Raw genomic sequence first — 16,157 nt, forward strand, 5'->3', positions numbered from 1 at the left:
AGTAACTACAACACATTCCTTGTGGAGTCAAAACACAAAACCCTATCTTCACACAGAGAATGCCTCGTTGAATGATACGGCCATTGTGCTAAATGGAATAGACTCGGAGCAGGTATAGGATCCATGACACATTGCGTGCCAACAGCAGCAGCATGTTGCATTATAATCGTGTTATGTCCAGTCTTGAATGGTGGTGGACAATTAAGCAACTGACAGGAGAAGGGATTGTCTCAAATATCCCTATAATCAATGATAGAGTGTAGCACATCAGTGAAAAAGACAAAGCATTTGCAATCATTTTCAGTTTGAAATGTCCAGTGGATAAACCACCCTCAGTCTCCTCCTGAGGATCCCACCATCATTGCTGTTAGACTTCAGAAAATTCCATTCACTCTATTGATAAAGAAATGCTGGGGGCACCTGATACAATAAAGACTTGGGGTCCTGACATCATTCCAGCAACTACACTAAAGACTTATTACGCCAGGACTTGACAGACCCCTAGCCAAACTGCTCCAGTACAGCTACAATACAGGCATTAAACTAGCAATGTGAAATATTGCTCAGGGATGTCCACACAACAGGACAAATCCAATCCTTTCAATTAGAACCACATCAATTTATTCTTGATCATGAGTAAAATGATGGATTTGTCATTTTCAGTGCTACTAAGTTCCACCAATCATTACAGCCTTAGTCCAAACATGGACAGAAGAACGGAACTCAAGAGCTGAGGTGAGTGTGCCTTTGGGTAGCATTTGATGCAATGTGGTATCAAGGAGTCTGAGCCAAAATTCAGTCAATGGGAATCAGGAAGAAAATGCTCCACTGGTTAAAATCATAGCTGGCACAAAGGAAAATTGTTATGGCTGTTGAAGGTCAATCAGTTCCTTCCTAAGAATCTGCTGTAGGAATTCCTCAAAATAGTGCCCTAGGTCTGAGAATCTTTAGTTTCTTCAACAATGACATTCTTTCCATTTCACGATTAGAAAGTACGTGATATATTTGCAAAATCATAGACCGTGAGGCAGTCTGTACCTATTTCAAAAAACCTGGAACATAAGTGCAAATAATATTTGTACCACATAAGTGCCAGGCAATGAGCAACTTCAATAAAAGCAAGTCTATCTATGTCCTGTAGTCATTCAATGACATTATCATCGCTGAATTCTTCACTATCGACATCCTGGGAGTTACCATTAATCAAAAGTTGAACTGGACAAGCCATACAAATACTGCGGTTACAAGAGCAGGTCAGAGGCTAGGAATCGTGGCAAGAGTAAACCATCTTCTGACTCTTGAAAGCCAGTCTATCATCTGCATATTTAGACACATTTAGGACTGTAATGAAATACTCTCCACTCGTGTGGAATGGTGCAGCACCAACAATACTCAAGAGCTCAATATCATCCAGGCCAAAATATTCCTGCTTGATTGGCACCCCATCCACCAGCACATACATTCACTGCCTCAGACAAAGGCACACAGTAGCAACATGTACAACCTGCAGATGTATTGCAGCAACTTGCCAAGGCTCCTTGGATAGCAACTTCCAAACTGCAACCATTCAGAAGCTCTGGGGCAGCAAATATAAGGAACACCGCCACATGAAAGCTTCCCTCCAAGTCAAACACTATCCGAACTTGAAACTATATTGCTGTTCCTTCAATACTGCTGGGTCAAACTTCTGAAACTCCCATCATAACAGTATTGTGGGTGCACCAACACAACATGGACTGCAACTGTTTCAAAGAGCATCTCCCAACCAATTTCTCCAGGATAATTAGGGATAAGCAGTAATTGAGAGCTTGACAGTGGTGCCCACATTCTGCAGAAGAATAAATAAAACCCAAAGAATGGCTAAAGGACAAGAAAAAAAGACAGTTGCATGAATGATATATTAAAATCTGTCATCTCAGAACAACATAAAGATTCTTCAGAGAACAGCAGGGGAGTTCTCCTACTGCCCTGATTAGAATTTATGTTAAAATCCTTAAAACATGTTTAGTTATTTCATCACTCCTAATGGAAAATCTTCCTTTGCATGACCTGGGTTGCTATACTTACTAATACAAAAATAATTACAATTAAAAAAATTTGTGCAATTACTCTCATTGTATCATGATTATTTGTAGAGCTATGAATGCAGGGCCCCTTTAAGAACCTGAAGCTGTAGATTTTTAGCATGAGCACAATACAAAATGCTTGATGCCCACTCAGCAGAACACTGTTTTATTCCAATATTCTATCAGGGCTAAACAGTATGGACTGCAATGTGAAAGAAAGACAAATGAGGCATTGTGTGCATGAATGACCTAGTCTGAGAAATACGACGATATTTTAATAGCCTACTATTTTCTGTAAAAAGCTGACTGCTATCTTCATCGGGTTAACATGACTTACTGGAAGATCGTGCTCACTCTGGGAATGGGGGCAGGAAGGGAAAAGCTTTGCAATCTGGTCTCAATTCAAATTAATTCATTTTGCAGCAACAAATTCCATAATCACTTGTTTGTATTATTTACTACAAACTAACCAGTTTCAAGAAAAGGCCTTTGAATTCTCAGGAGTTATGCCAAGCTGTTTCACCAACTTAAAAAGGGCAGTGTTGAGTAGAAAGTGGAATGAACTATTGATCCTTATTCTGATTACACAGCTGGCCTCTTACAAATTTTCAATTTGCCACAATTTTCAAATCCAGTTCCTTCGACAATAGCTTTGGAGTTCTTTATTTTTTAAGACAGTAAAATTGAGAAAGTAGCCACGACTTGTACTTCCAACATACAGTGAGGACTGTACCCCTGCCTGACCAACTTGATTGAATTTTTCAAAGAGGTAACTAGGTGTATAGATAAGGGTAATACATTCCATGTAGTCTATTCAGACTTCAAGAAGGTTTTTGATAAGACCTATAGGAGAGACATATAGTGAAAGTAAAAACTCATGGGATCCAAGAAAACTGAGCCAAATGGATACAGAAATGGGAGTGGTGGAAGCAGAGGGCAATGGTTGAGGAATGTCTTTGAGACTGGAAGCCTGAGACTCGTGGAGTTCTGCAGTAATGGAGCCCTTGCTGCTTGTAGTCTGTATAAACATTGAGACTTGAAGGAAGAGGATTGATCAGTAAGTTCGCAAATGATACAAAAATCCTCAATGGTGCACAGTCTCTCAAGGCAGCAGGAGAGATAGATAGTGTTAAGGCAGCATTTGGGATGTTGTTTTATTAGCCAAGGCATAGAGTTTTAGAGCAGGGAGGTGATGCTAGAACTGTATAACATGTTGGCCAGGCCACAACTATTGCATGCAGTTCTGGAATCCACATTATAGGAGGGATGTGATTGAACTGGCGACGGTGTAAAGGAAATTTACCAAGATATTGCCTGAGCCCGAGAGTTTTAGTTATGACAGGTGATTGGACAGATGTTTTCCCTGGAGTAGAGGGGACATGATTGAGGTGTTTAAAATTATGAGGGGCACAGACAGGATAGACAGGAAGAAACTTTTTTCTCTCATTCGAGGGATTAATAATGAGGGGGCAAGGGGCAGGAGGTTTAAGAGGCTGTGAGAAATATTTTATGTCACCCAGAGAGTGGTGGGAAGCTGGAAGCCACTGTCTGCAAAGGTTGCAGAGGCACAAACCCTCAGATCATTGAAGTAGTATTTAGATGTACACTTAGGATGCTAAAGGCATACAGGGCTTTGGGCCAAGTGCTAGAAAGTGGAATTAGAATAGTTAGGGGGTTGGTTTAGACCAGCACAGGTTTAAATGGCTAAAGAGCTTTTTCTGTGCCGTACACCTTTAAGACGGCATGATATCCAACCCAGAAACTAGTAGGTTTATATAAGTATCCACTGCTGGCCAATTAATTTCCCTGTAAGAGTGAATCTTGCCTTATGACTAATTCCAGTGTTGCTAAATTAATAATATACTTTGCTCAGAATTGTTCTCCTCATGAAAGTTATCACGTTTCTTGGGCAAATTAGGAGCAGAGGTTACCCACAAGAGTATCAGTATTAGTTATGGTTCCAAGAATTTGCGTAATTCCTGAAAGCTCCCCATGGTGCATCAATGTTCAGGAAAACCACTGATTTGGAGAAGATCTTCCAAATCAAAACATCCGTTTAAGTTTTCAACATACAACTCTCCTGATTCTAAAATAGTGGTGTTGTCGCCATATTCCTTAACATAAATAATTATAGACCATTTTATATCTGAACTGCAACCCATTTTGCCAACTGTGCTCCTGTAAGCCCCCACCCTGTGCTCCCTGCCCTCTCCTACACCCTTTTAAGTTTCATATTTTCAAATTATTTATCCTCTTTGATTTAAAAGATTGCTATGGATTTTGCCTTCACCACCATTTTGGAGAACCGACAATAGAAAATGTTGGCAATTGTGTGCAGCAATACAAGTTGAATCAGGAAATCTGAAACATTAACCAAAAATACAGAGTCAGGAAGTATCAGCATGAATTGAAAAACAGAAATGAAGTTTAAGGTCAATGCTCTTTCATCATAAAGCTTCAATAAAAGTTCGCTGACTTGAAATAAGTCTTACTTCTCACTGTATACTGCCTGACTAGCTGAATATTGCCAATATTTTCTATCTATAGTTCACTTTCAGCCTCAGCCAGTATTTCACAAAATGCATGCTTTCTAGTTTATTGATAGTTTATTGTTAACAGTGGATCCCTGGAAATATTTAGTGCATTGCTTTTAGTACCCTCATCATCAACACATCTTAATTCTAAAGCTGGGCACTCAAAACTGCAATTATTGTTCTAAGTACATTTTGGCCTGTGAGTTGTATAGTTTTGAGTTTAGCATTTCAATTGTGTATTTACAATGCCTATTTACAAGTCATTGGATCCCTTGAGTTTCTTTTTTTAAAAAATCAGCTTTATTAACACCATGAAAAATGACGACTATGAACCCCCTAGCTCTCTTTTCTCCTCCACTGCTTTTACAGTTTTATCATCTTATGGTGCATTTCTTCTCCTTTTCTTTCCTAATCATTATCAGCTCCCACTGTTCCAACGTAAATTCCATCTTGTATCTGCCGAGTCCAATATTTGATTTGTCTCAGTCAGAAGCACCCCTTATTTTAGCATCTTTGCAATGGGGAATTGAGATTTTTCCACAGTGAGTTATGACAATCTCGAATGAACTGTCTGAAAGGTTGAGAGAGCTACAGGCAGAGGCAGGGGCAGGCAGACAGACTGAGAAGCGCCTTTCGTGGAGAGACTGTTAGAGCTCACAGAGCTACTTTGGTTACCCAGCCTGTTAGTTCCAGATGACACGTAACAGAAGGAAACCAAGAGAAATGGGGATTCAGAATATACAATTAAACTTTGTTGTTCAAAACCAAAGTATTCAACCAGGAAAATAAATTACAAAACTCAATCTGAAACTTGTTATGTGGCCCTGGGGATCTTAAAGACAGCACTATAAATCAAACCTGTCCTTTTCAGTAATTCTCAAATCCCCTCCTCCCCTTAAAGCTGGTTTTCTGGGAACAGAATGTTTTTCATTTTATGCGTGTAAGCATCAAACTCTCCCAAGCTCCAAATGTGCTCGATAGCTGGAGAGTGTCAAAGCAGAAATAAAGGTCTCTGTACATTATAAGACATAGGAGTGGAAATAAGGCCATTCAGCCCATCAAGTCCACTCCGCCATTCAATCATGGCTGATGGGCATTTCAACTCCACTTACCAGCATTCTCTCCGTAGTCCTTGATTCCTCGTGACATCAAGAATCTATCAATCTCGGCCTTGAAGACATTTAGGCTCCCGGCCTCCACTGCACTCTGCTGCAATGAATTCCACAGGCCCACCACTCTCTTGGCCGAAGAAATGTCTCCACATTTCTGTTGAGTTGACCCCCTCTAATTCTAAGGCTGTGTCCACATGTCCTCGTCTCCTCGCCTTACGGAAACAATTTCCTAGCGTCCACCCTTTCCAAGCCATGTATTATCTTGTAAGTTTCTATTAAGTCTCCCCTTAATCTTCTCAACTCCAATGAATACAATCCCAGGACCCTCAGCCGTTCCTCGTATGTTAGACCAACCATTCCAGGAATCATCCATGTGAATCTCCGCTGGACATGTTCCAGTGCCAGTATGTCCTTCCTGAGGTGTGGGGACCAAAACTGGACACAGTACTCCAAATGGGGCCTAACCAGAGCTTTATAAAGTCTCAGTAGCACAACAGTGCTTTTATATTCCAACCCTCCTGAGATAAGTAAATGGCCAACTAATAAACCCAACTGAAGCAAAACACACCTCCTATCAGAGCTCATGTGTCACTTCAACAGTGTATACATAGGAATGTGGCTTGAATACATGAACTCTGCATCAGAAGCAACGGCCTTTCAGCCAGGATTGACATTTAGGACACCTAAGGCAAGAGTTTTAGATGCAGAATGGGGGCCAAAATGAGATGCAGGGAGTGGAACTTCTTGCTACATGCTGGCATGCTGGGACTAATTTGCTGGGACTAATTTGGTTTTTGGTGCCTGAGCCAGCAAGTGGTTCTTGCCAGTCAGCGAGCAGGCACTATGGTCAGCTGAAAGACAGCACCCTCCCAAAAGCTTTGACAAAGGGTCAGTTAGACTCGAAACATGAGCGCTTTTCTCTCCTCGCAGATGCTACCAGATCTGCTGGGTTGACACAATTGTTCACTTGTTCATCCAGATAGATGGGCTGATTTGTGAAATATATTTCTGATTGTCTAAATGTTAACTACCAATCAGTTTTTAAATCTTGATCTCATTCTTTCAACTTGCCATATGAACCAATCTAAGTATGTCTTGCATTGGCCATTTGAAGATTCAATTATGACAGCCTTAAATAGCAACTTATCTTTTAGCAGTGCCTCAATATTTTGAGATCACATTATAATAGGTGGGAGTAATATTGCAGTTATAAAGTTACCAAGAGAATGCTTCAGATGATATGTTAACAGTTCAACAGAGGAAAAGGAGAACTGTCCTTTCTGAGCCAACTTTGGGGTTGCAGTCATTCTAATGTCCAAAACTCTGATATCTTCAGATTACGGTTTCCTGTGTTCAACATATTGGTAAAATCAAGTCAAAACAGGTAGAGATACAGCGCAATACTGACTCATCATCACCGTCACAGCACAATGCCTTCTCTATTCTGACACTTTTCACTGTATCAAGTGGCTTGCAACTAATGATCAGATAAAATCACTTGCATAAACCAGTCACCCACAAACTCCATAACACACAGGGTTGCTTTGTGTTTCACTGCTTTGATATGCTTTCCTTTATTGGTCAGAGTATTGAGTACAGGAGTTGGGAGGTCATGTTGCGGCTGTACAGGACATTGGTTAGGCCACTGTTAGAATATTGCATGCAATTCTGGTCTCCTTCCTATTGGAAAAGTGTTGTGAAACTTGAAAAGGTTCAGAAAAGATTTACAAGGATGTTGCAAGGGTTGGAGGATTTGAGCTACAGGGAGAGGCTGAACAGGCTGGGACTGCTTTCCCTGGAGCGTCGGAGGCTGAGGGGTAACCTTAAAGAGGTTTACACAACCATGAGGGTCATGGATAGGATAAATAAACAAAGTCTTTTCCCTGGGTCGAGGAGTCCAGAACTAGAGGGCATAGGTTTAGGGTGAGAGAGGAAAGATATAAGAGAGACCTGCGGGGCAACTTTTTCACGCAGAGGGTGAGACGTGTATGTAATGAGTTGCCAGAGGATGTGGTGGAGGCTAGTACAATTGCAACATTTAAGAGGCATTCGGATGGGTATATGAACAGGAAGGGTTTGGAGGGATATGGGCCGGTGGGACTAGATTGGGTTGGGATATCTGGTCAGCATGGACAGGTTGGACTGAAGGGTCTGTTTCCATGCTGTACATCTCCATGACTATGGTTCTATAACATTGCAGTCATGTCTCAAAAGTAGATGCAAGTTCTGAAATGTTCATTGTCAGATGTTAGACCACACTTCAGACATAAAGTTAAGCAATTAAATCACTTTATGTAATGAAAGTAACATTTCTTTAGCATTAAAAGAAATCAGCTTTATACCCTATTGCAAAGTATTGAGACAAAAGAACTGCTAAATGCAATGTTATAATGTGAACAAGCAACTCAAAAGTTCAACATTGGAGAATTCTGGATCATTTGCGTGGATACCATGGACAATTAAAGACCACATGTAAACCTTAAGTCAAAGGTCTTTTGCAATTAATTAAGAACTAATATAAACAGATGTCATTGTTGATTTAGGAATACAAAGGTGCAGCAGCAGTTACCAAAAACAGTGCTCCCTACATTTCCAGACCAGAATATTCATATAGCCAAACCTCACTGTGGTAGTATGGTGGAAATCAAGATGTGTTCTTCCCAGAGTTGCAATAATAATAAATGATTTATTGAAAATCTGTAAAACTTTCCAATTTATTTGTCATTTGGATCCAGGTTGACAGAAAGCATGGACTAAGTTTCTGCACAAAACACGAATTACTATTTTTAAAAAAATAGATTCCTGCTGCAGGTAAAAAGCATTCTGGATCAGTGGTGCTGGAAGAGCACAGCAGTTCAGGCAGCATCCAAGGAGCAGCGAAATCGACATCTCGGGCAAAAGCCCTTCATCAGGAACAAAGGCAGTGAGCTGGAAGCATGGAGAGATAAGCTAGAGGAGGGTGGGGTGGGGAGAGAGTAGCATAGAGTACAATGGGTGAGTGGAGGAGGAGATGAAGGTGATAGGTCAGGGAGGAGAGGGTGGAGTGGATAGGTGGAAAAGAAGATAGGCAGGTCGGACAAGTCATGGGGACAGTGCTGAACTGGAAGTTTGAAACTAGGATGAGGTGGGGGAAGGGGAAATGAGGAAGCTGTTGAAGTCCACATTGATGCCCTGGGGTTGAAGTGTTCCGAGGCAGAAGATGAGGTGTTCCTCCTCCAGGCGTCTGGTGGTGAGGGAGCGGCGGTGAAGGAGGCCCAGGACCTCCATGCCCTCAGCAGAGTGGGAGGGGGAGTTGAAATGTTGGGCCACGGGGCGGCGTGGTTGATTGGGGCAGGTATCTCGGAGATGTTCCCTAAAGCGCTCTGCTAGGAGGCGCCCAGTCTCCCCAATATAGAGGAGACCGCATCGGGAGCAATGGATACAATAAATGATATTAGTGGATGTGCAGGTAAAACTTTGATGCATGTGGAAGGCTCCTTTAGGGCCTTGGATAGAGGTGAGGGAGGAGGTATGGGCACAGGTTTTACAGTTCCTGCGGTGGCAGGGGAAGGAGCCAGGATGGGAGGGTGGGTCGTAGGGGGGGCGTGGACCTGACCAGGTAGTCACAGAGGGAACGGTCTTTGCGGAAGGTAGAAAGGGGTGGGGAGGGAAATATATCCCTGGTGGTGGGGTCTTTTTGGAGGTGGCGGAAATGTCGGCAGATGATTTGGTTTATGCGAAGGTTGGTAGGGTGGAAGGTGAGCACCAGGGGCATTCTGTCCTTGTTACGGTTGAGGGGTGTGGTCTGAGGGCGGAGGTGCGGGATGTGGACAAGATGCGTTGGAGGGCATCTTTAACCACGTGGGAAGGGAAATTGCAGTCTCTAAAGAAGGAGGCCACCTGGTGTGTTCTATGGTGGAACTGGTCCTCCTGGGAGCAGATATGGCGGAGGCGGAGGCGGAGGAATTGGGAATACGGGATGGCATTTTTGCAAGAGATAGGGTGGGAAGAGGTGTAATCCAGGGAGCAGTGGGAGTCGGGGGGGGGGGGGGTTTGTAAAAAATGTCAGTGTCTTCAAGTCGGTCATCATTAATGGAGATGGAGAGGTCCAGGAAGGGGAGGGAGGTGTCAGAGATGGTCCAGGTAAAGTTAAGGTCAGGGTGGACTGTGTTGGTGAAGTTGATGAATTGCTCAACCTCCTCGCGGGAGCACGAGGTGGCGCCAATGCAGTCATCAATGTAGCGGAGGAAGAGGTGGGGAGTGGTACCGGCACAAATCAACCACACCGCCCCGTAGCCCAACATTTCAACTCCCCCTCCCACTCTGCCGAGGACATGGAGGTTCTGGGCCTCCTTCACCGCCGCTCCCTCACCACCAGACGCCTGGAGGAGGAACGCCTCATCTTCTGCCTCGGAACACTTCAACCCCAGGGCATCAATGTGAACTTCAACAGCTTCCTCATTTCCCCTTCCCCCACCTCATCCTAGTTTCAAACTTCCAGCTCAGCACTGTCCCCATGACTTGTCCGACCTGCCTATCTTCTTTTCCACCTATCCACTCCACCCTCTCCTCCCTGACCTATCACCTTCATCTCCTCCCCCACTCACCCATTGTACTCTATGTTACTCTCTCCCTACCCCACCCCCCTCTAGCTTATCTCTCCATGCTTCCAGCTCACCGCCTTTATTCCTGATGAAGGGCTTTTGCCCGAAACGTCGATTTCGCTGCTCGTTGGATGTTGCCTGAACTGCTGTGCTCTTCCAGCACCACTGATCCAGAATCTGGTTCCAGCATCTGCAGTCATTGTTTTTACCCCGCAGGTAAAAAGCAACTATGGGCTGCTGGCAAATACCTTTACTAGTTACAACCCGACATAAAACCCTGTACAAAATTCATCGCACAGACACATACAGATAGACGCACAATAAGAAAGGATATTATGGGTGGAGGGAAAGAGCAGGAAAGAAGTTCATTGATCCCTGTCCACAGATTTTGCTAAGATAACCCAGATCTTAATACTACTCAATCTTCCTGCACTTGCTTTCAAGATACACAGAGCTACTGGTTCATACTCTCAAACGCTCTTAATAAGTGTTTGAAAGCCATAGCTTACAGCAACTGCTTAGGGAAAATAAAATGTCTTTCTTCAGGCTGGAGGTGCTTTTTTGGGCAGAGAAGAACAGCACCCCATTCCAAACACTCTCACCCATATACTATGTGGGAGACAATCATATCATTGTCAGGCAGAAGGCTTTGGCCATCAATCCATAGACCAATCAGATACTTGTTGCTGGCCAAATCTTTGTAAACAACCCTTGATTTCAGTCTGCATGCAGTCTTTCAACTGCAACTTGGGCAGTGCAAAGGAATATCAGGTTTTAAAAAATGTGTGGACTGAAATACAGAAAAATGAAAAAGTATAGTATTTATAAAGTCAACAAAATAAGAAAGCTAGAATGAATTTAGTGGGGGCTCCCAGGGAATGTCTAGGTCTTGTTAAGTTTAGTTTAGCCATTTCTGACTTGGAAATTGCTCCTAGATTTGTTTGCAATATTCTGTTGCACATGAGGACTAGTAATGGAAACTGGGTAATGCACAAGGTTGCACTATCCAACAGTTTGGGAGAATACAGCGTGGATGATGCACACACTCAGACATTTACCTAGAGCTTGTAGATTTTATATATGGGGATATAACCCGATTTTCAGAACTCTTGCATATTATTGGCAGGAAAGGATTTGTCAATGAATGTGTGCCTTGTATTTCTGTGAATATACAGTAGTCCCTCCCGTATCTGCGAGGGTATGTTCCGAGACCTACTGCGGAAGCCTGAAACTGCTGATAGGTACTAACCCATTCATTTAAATGGGAAACGGACCTTCCCGGCAAGCCTCCTGGCCTCTGGTTCTGGAACGTTCTCTATAATATATTCAGGCTGCGGGAAACCACGGGCAACTGAAACAGTGGAAATGGAACCCGCGGATACCGTGGTCGCCCTGTAATTAATGAATTGTCCTGAGAAAGTTGACACTGAAATTGAGACAATGACAAGTCTACAAGGAATCCAAATGTGCTCTCACCAAAGCCTTATGCGACTCGTGCTAATTACTTGATAGCACCAGGTTTCACTTTATGTCACTGAGTAGGTCAGCTGAGTGCACTGATGTACTCTGCCATTTTCCATTCAGCAAATTCATGGGATATATGCATGCAATTTCCAAACATGTGTGTTAGGGAATGGCTCTGTGTCAAAACTGAACTATCAGAAAATAGAGCTTCACGTTGGCAGTACATTACATGCACCTTTAAGCCTGTTCTCTGAATTCTATCCAATTGCTGTGGTGTATCGTACCTGAGCTGCCTGGCACTTCTGCTGGAGTATTGGCTGGAGCATGTGCACCAGGAGGGATCTGAATGGTTGAGAAATTTGATGGTGGGTGATCGCCAGGGTGCACTGGTATGTTGGAGAGGTCTGCAGCTGGCATGGACTCAGTGGGTTTCTTCAAGATTGGCGACTCCGAACCATCATGTTTACCCTCATTTTCTGTAAACAGATATTAAATTTGGTTACTCAGTATTGCAATTTAAAAGAGCTTTCTAATCATCAAAAATAATGCAGCATATTTTACAGCTGATAGGAGACTCCTGTGTTGGAAAAATAGTAAATTAGCCATTGTTCATCCATGCAAAGCAATATTCAGGTGGTTCTGATTGTAATTATTATAAAGCAGCTGAAGTTATGTATCATAACTTCATTTACCATGTTTGTGCTACATCTTAGACTCACAAAGTCATACAGCATGGAAAAAGACCCTTCAGCCCAAATGGTCCATGCTGACCATAATCCCAAACTAGCCCCATCTGCTTGCATTTGGTACAAACACTTTCCAAACCTTTCCTGTTCATATATTTATCCAAATGTCTTTCAAACATTGTAATCTGACCTGCATTCACCACTTCCTTTGGAAGTTCACTCCACACACAAAGCGCACTGTGTAGATAGTTGCCCCTTAAATCTCTTTTCTCTTAAAAATATGCCACCTAGTCTAGAAATCCCTCACCCCAGGGAAAAGACACCTGTCAAATAACTTACCTACACACACATGACTTTTTAAACGTCTACAAGGTTAACCACAAGACATAGGAGCAGAAATTAGGCCATTCAGACAATCGAGTCTGCTCAATCATGTCTAATAAGTTTCTCAACCCCATTCTCCCTGTAACCTTTGATCCCTTTGACAATTAAGAACCTTTCTTAAATATACTCAATGATCTGGCCTCCAACAGCCTTCTGTGGCAACGAATTCCACAGATTCACCACTCTCTGGCTGAAGAAGTTCCTCCTTATCTCCGTTCTAAAAGGTCTTCCCTTTACTCTAAGGCTGTGCTCTCTGGTCCTAGTCTCTCCTATCAGTGGAAACAACTTCCCAATGTCTACACTATCCAGGTCATTCACTATTCAGTATGTTTCAGTTAGATGCCCCCCTCATCCTTCTAAACTCCATCGAATATAAACCTGAAGTCCTCAAATGTTCCTGATATGTTAAGCCTTTCAGCCCTGGGACCATTCTCATGGACCTTCTCTGAACACTCTCTAGTGTCACCTTTCCTGAGGTATAGGATCAAACACTGCGCACAATTCTCCAGATGTGGTCTGACCAGAGCCTTATAGAGCCATAGAAGTACATCCCTGCTTTGACATTCAAGTCCTCTCAAAATAAATGCCATCATTGCATTTGCCTTCCTAACTACTGACTCAGCCTGCAAGTTTACCTTGTGAGAATCCTGGACAAGGACTCCCAAGTCTCTTTACACTTCAGACTTCTGAATTTGTTCCTCATTTAGAAATTAGTCCATACCTCTATGCTTCAAACTACATGACCTAATACTTTCCCACGTTGTACTCCATCTGCCACTTCTTTGCCGACTCTCCTAAACTGTCCAAATCCTTCAGCAGCCTCCCCGCCACCTCAATGCTACCTGTCCCCCTACCTATCTTTGTATCATCTGCAAACTTAGCCAGAATACCCTCAAGTTCCTTCATTTAGATTATTAATGCATAAAGTAAAAAGTTGTGGTTCCAACACTGAGCCTTACGGAATACTGCCTGACACCAGCTGCCACCCTTTTATCCTTAATCTCTGCTTTCTGCCATGGGCTGTTACCTTACACAGTAGCCTCCTGTACAGTATCTTGGCAAAGGCCTTTTTGAAGTCCAGCTAGATAACATCCATTGGCTGTCCTTGGTCTAGCCTGCTTGTTACTTAGAGTCATTGAGATATACAGCACAGAAACAGACCCTTTGGTCAAGCTTGTCCATACTGACCAGATATTTTGGAAGAATGTTACAGGTTGCGAGGGACTTAGATAAACTGCTGAATTGGACTGAGAGGTGGCAAATGGAGTTCAATGCAACTAAATGTGAGGTGTTGCACTTTGGGAAGAATAACAGGAAGGCAGAGTACTGGGTCAATGGAAAGATTCTTGGTAGTGTGGATGTGCAGAGGGATCTTGGAGTCCATGTACATAGATCCCTGAAAGTTGCCACCCAGGGTGATAATGCTGTTAAGAAGGCACACAGTGTGTTAGGTTTCATTGGTAGAAGGATTGAGCTCTGGAGCCGCAATATCATGTTGCAACTATACCAGGCACACTTGGAATATTGCGTACAGTTCTGGTCGACATATTTCGGGAAAGATGTGAAGCATTAGAAAAGGTATAGAGGAGATTTACCAGGATGTTGCCTGGTCTGGAGGGAAGGTCTTATGAGGAAAGGCTGAGAGATTTGGCTCTGTTCTCATTGGAAAGGAGGAGGCGAAGAGGGGATTTGATAGAGACTTACAAGATGACCAGAGGATTAGATAGGGTAGACAGTGAGAGTCTTTTTCCTAGGATGATGACAGCAGCTTGTACGAGGGGGCATAACTACAAATTGAGGGGTAATAGATTTAAGACAGATGTCAGAGGCAGGTGCTTTTCTCAGAGAGTGGTAAGGGCGTGGAATGTCCTACCTGTCAATGTAGTTAACTCAGCTACATTAGGGAGATTTAATCAATCCTTGGATAAGCACATGGATAATGATGGGATAGTGTAAGGGGACGAGCTGAGAATCGTTCACAGGTTGGCGCAACATCGAGGGTGCTGTATTGTTCTATGTTCTATATCCTGAAGTAATCTCGTCTCATTTGCCAACATTTGACCCATATCTCTATAAACTGATTCTATTCATATACCCATCCGGATGCCTTTTAAATTTTGTAATTGTACCAGCCTCCACCACTTCCTCTGGCAACTCATTCCATATACGTACCACCCTCTGTATGAAAATGTTGCCCCGTAGGTCTCTTATATTTTTCCCCTCTCACCCTGAACCTATGCCCGCTAGTTCTGGACTCCTACACCCCAGGGAAAAGGCCTTGTCTATTTACCCTATCCATGCCCCTCATAGGGTCATAGAGATGTACAGCGTGGAAACAGACCTTTCGGCCCAATCCGTCCATGTTGATCAGATAACCCAAACCAATCTAGTCCCACCTGCCAGCACTTGGTCCATTTCCCTCCAAACCCTTCCTATTCATATACCCATCTGAATGCCTCTTAAAATGTTGCAATTGTACCAGCCTCCACCACTTCCTCAGGCAACTCATTCCATACACCCTCTGCGTGGAAAAAGTTGCCCCGTAGGTCTCTTTTGCCCCATCTCACCCTAAACCTATGCCCTCTAGTCCTGGACTTCCCGATCCCAGGGAAAAGACTTTGTCTATTTACCCTATCCATGCCCCATATAATTCTGTAAACCTCTATAAGGTCACCCCTCAGCCTATGTTACTCCAGGGAAGATAGCCAGCCCCAGCCTATTCAGCCTCTCCCTATAGCTCAAAACCTGGCAACATCCTTGTAAATCATTTCTGAACCCTTTCAAGTTTCACAACATCTTTCCGATAGGAAGGAGACCAGAATTGCACGCAATATTCCAACAGTGGCCTAACCAATGTCCTGTACATCCGCAACATGACCTCCCAACAACTCTTATCTCCTCAAAAAAAATTCCAGCAGATTTGTCAGGCATGACCTCCCCCATGATGAAACCATGCTGACTTTGCCCTGTTTTACCATACACTTCCAAGTATTCAGAAATCCCATCTTTCACAATGGATTCCAGGATCTTACCCACAACTGAAGTGAGGCTAATCAGTCTATAGATTTTTGTCTTTTGCCCTACTCCCTTTTTAAACAGGGGTGTCATATTAACTGATTTTCCAGTCCTCTGGGACCTTCCCTGATTCTAGTGATTCCTGATGGATCCTGATAATGCCTCCACTCTTCTTCAATTATCTCCCTTGGAACTCTGGGGTGCAGTCTATTTGGTCCAGGTGATTTAACAATCTATAAGCCCTTCAGTTTTTCTAGCACCTTCTCCTTGGTGGTGGCCACATACTCTGCTTTATCCCCTCACTCTTTTTAAT

The 16,157-nt window shown here is 43.2% G+C and overlaps 1 protein-coding gene across 1 annotated transcript in view; it reads right to left on the reverse strand.

Annotated features, from left to right (window-relative positions):
- vta1 (vesicle (multivesicular body) trafficking 1) overlaps positions 1-16,157 on the reverse strand; it is a 171,468-nt gene that overhangs the window by 27,911 nt on the left and 127,400 nt on the right. Inside the window, exon 6 of the mRNA XM_060831227.1 lies at positions 12,044-12,235. Coding sequence (XP_060687210.1) covers positions 12,044-12,235 — 192 coding nt within the window. The remainder of the gene's footprint in view (positions 1-12,043; positions 12,236-16,157) is intronic.

Source organism: Hemiscyllium ocellatum, chromosome 10 (assembly GCF_020745735.1).
Source record: "Hemiscyllium ocellatum isolate sHemOce1 chromosome 10, sHemOce1.pat.X.cur, whole genome shotgun sequence".
In the NCBI taxonomy this organism is placed as follows: Eukaryota; Metazoa; Chordata; class Chondrichthyes; order Orectolobiformes; family Hemiscylliidae; genus Hemiscyllium; species Hemiscyllium ocellatum.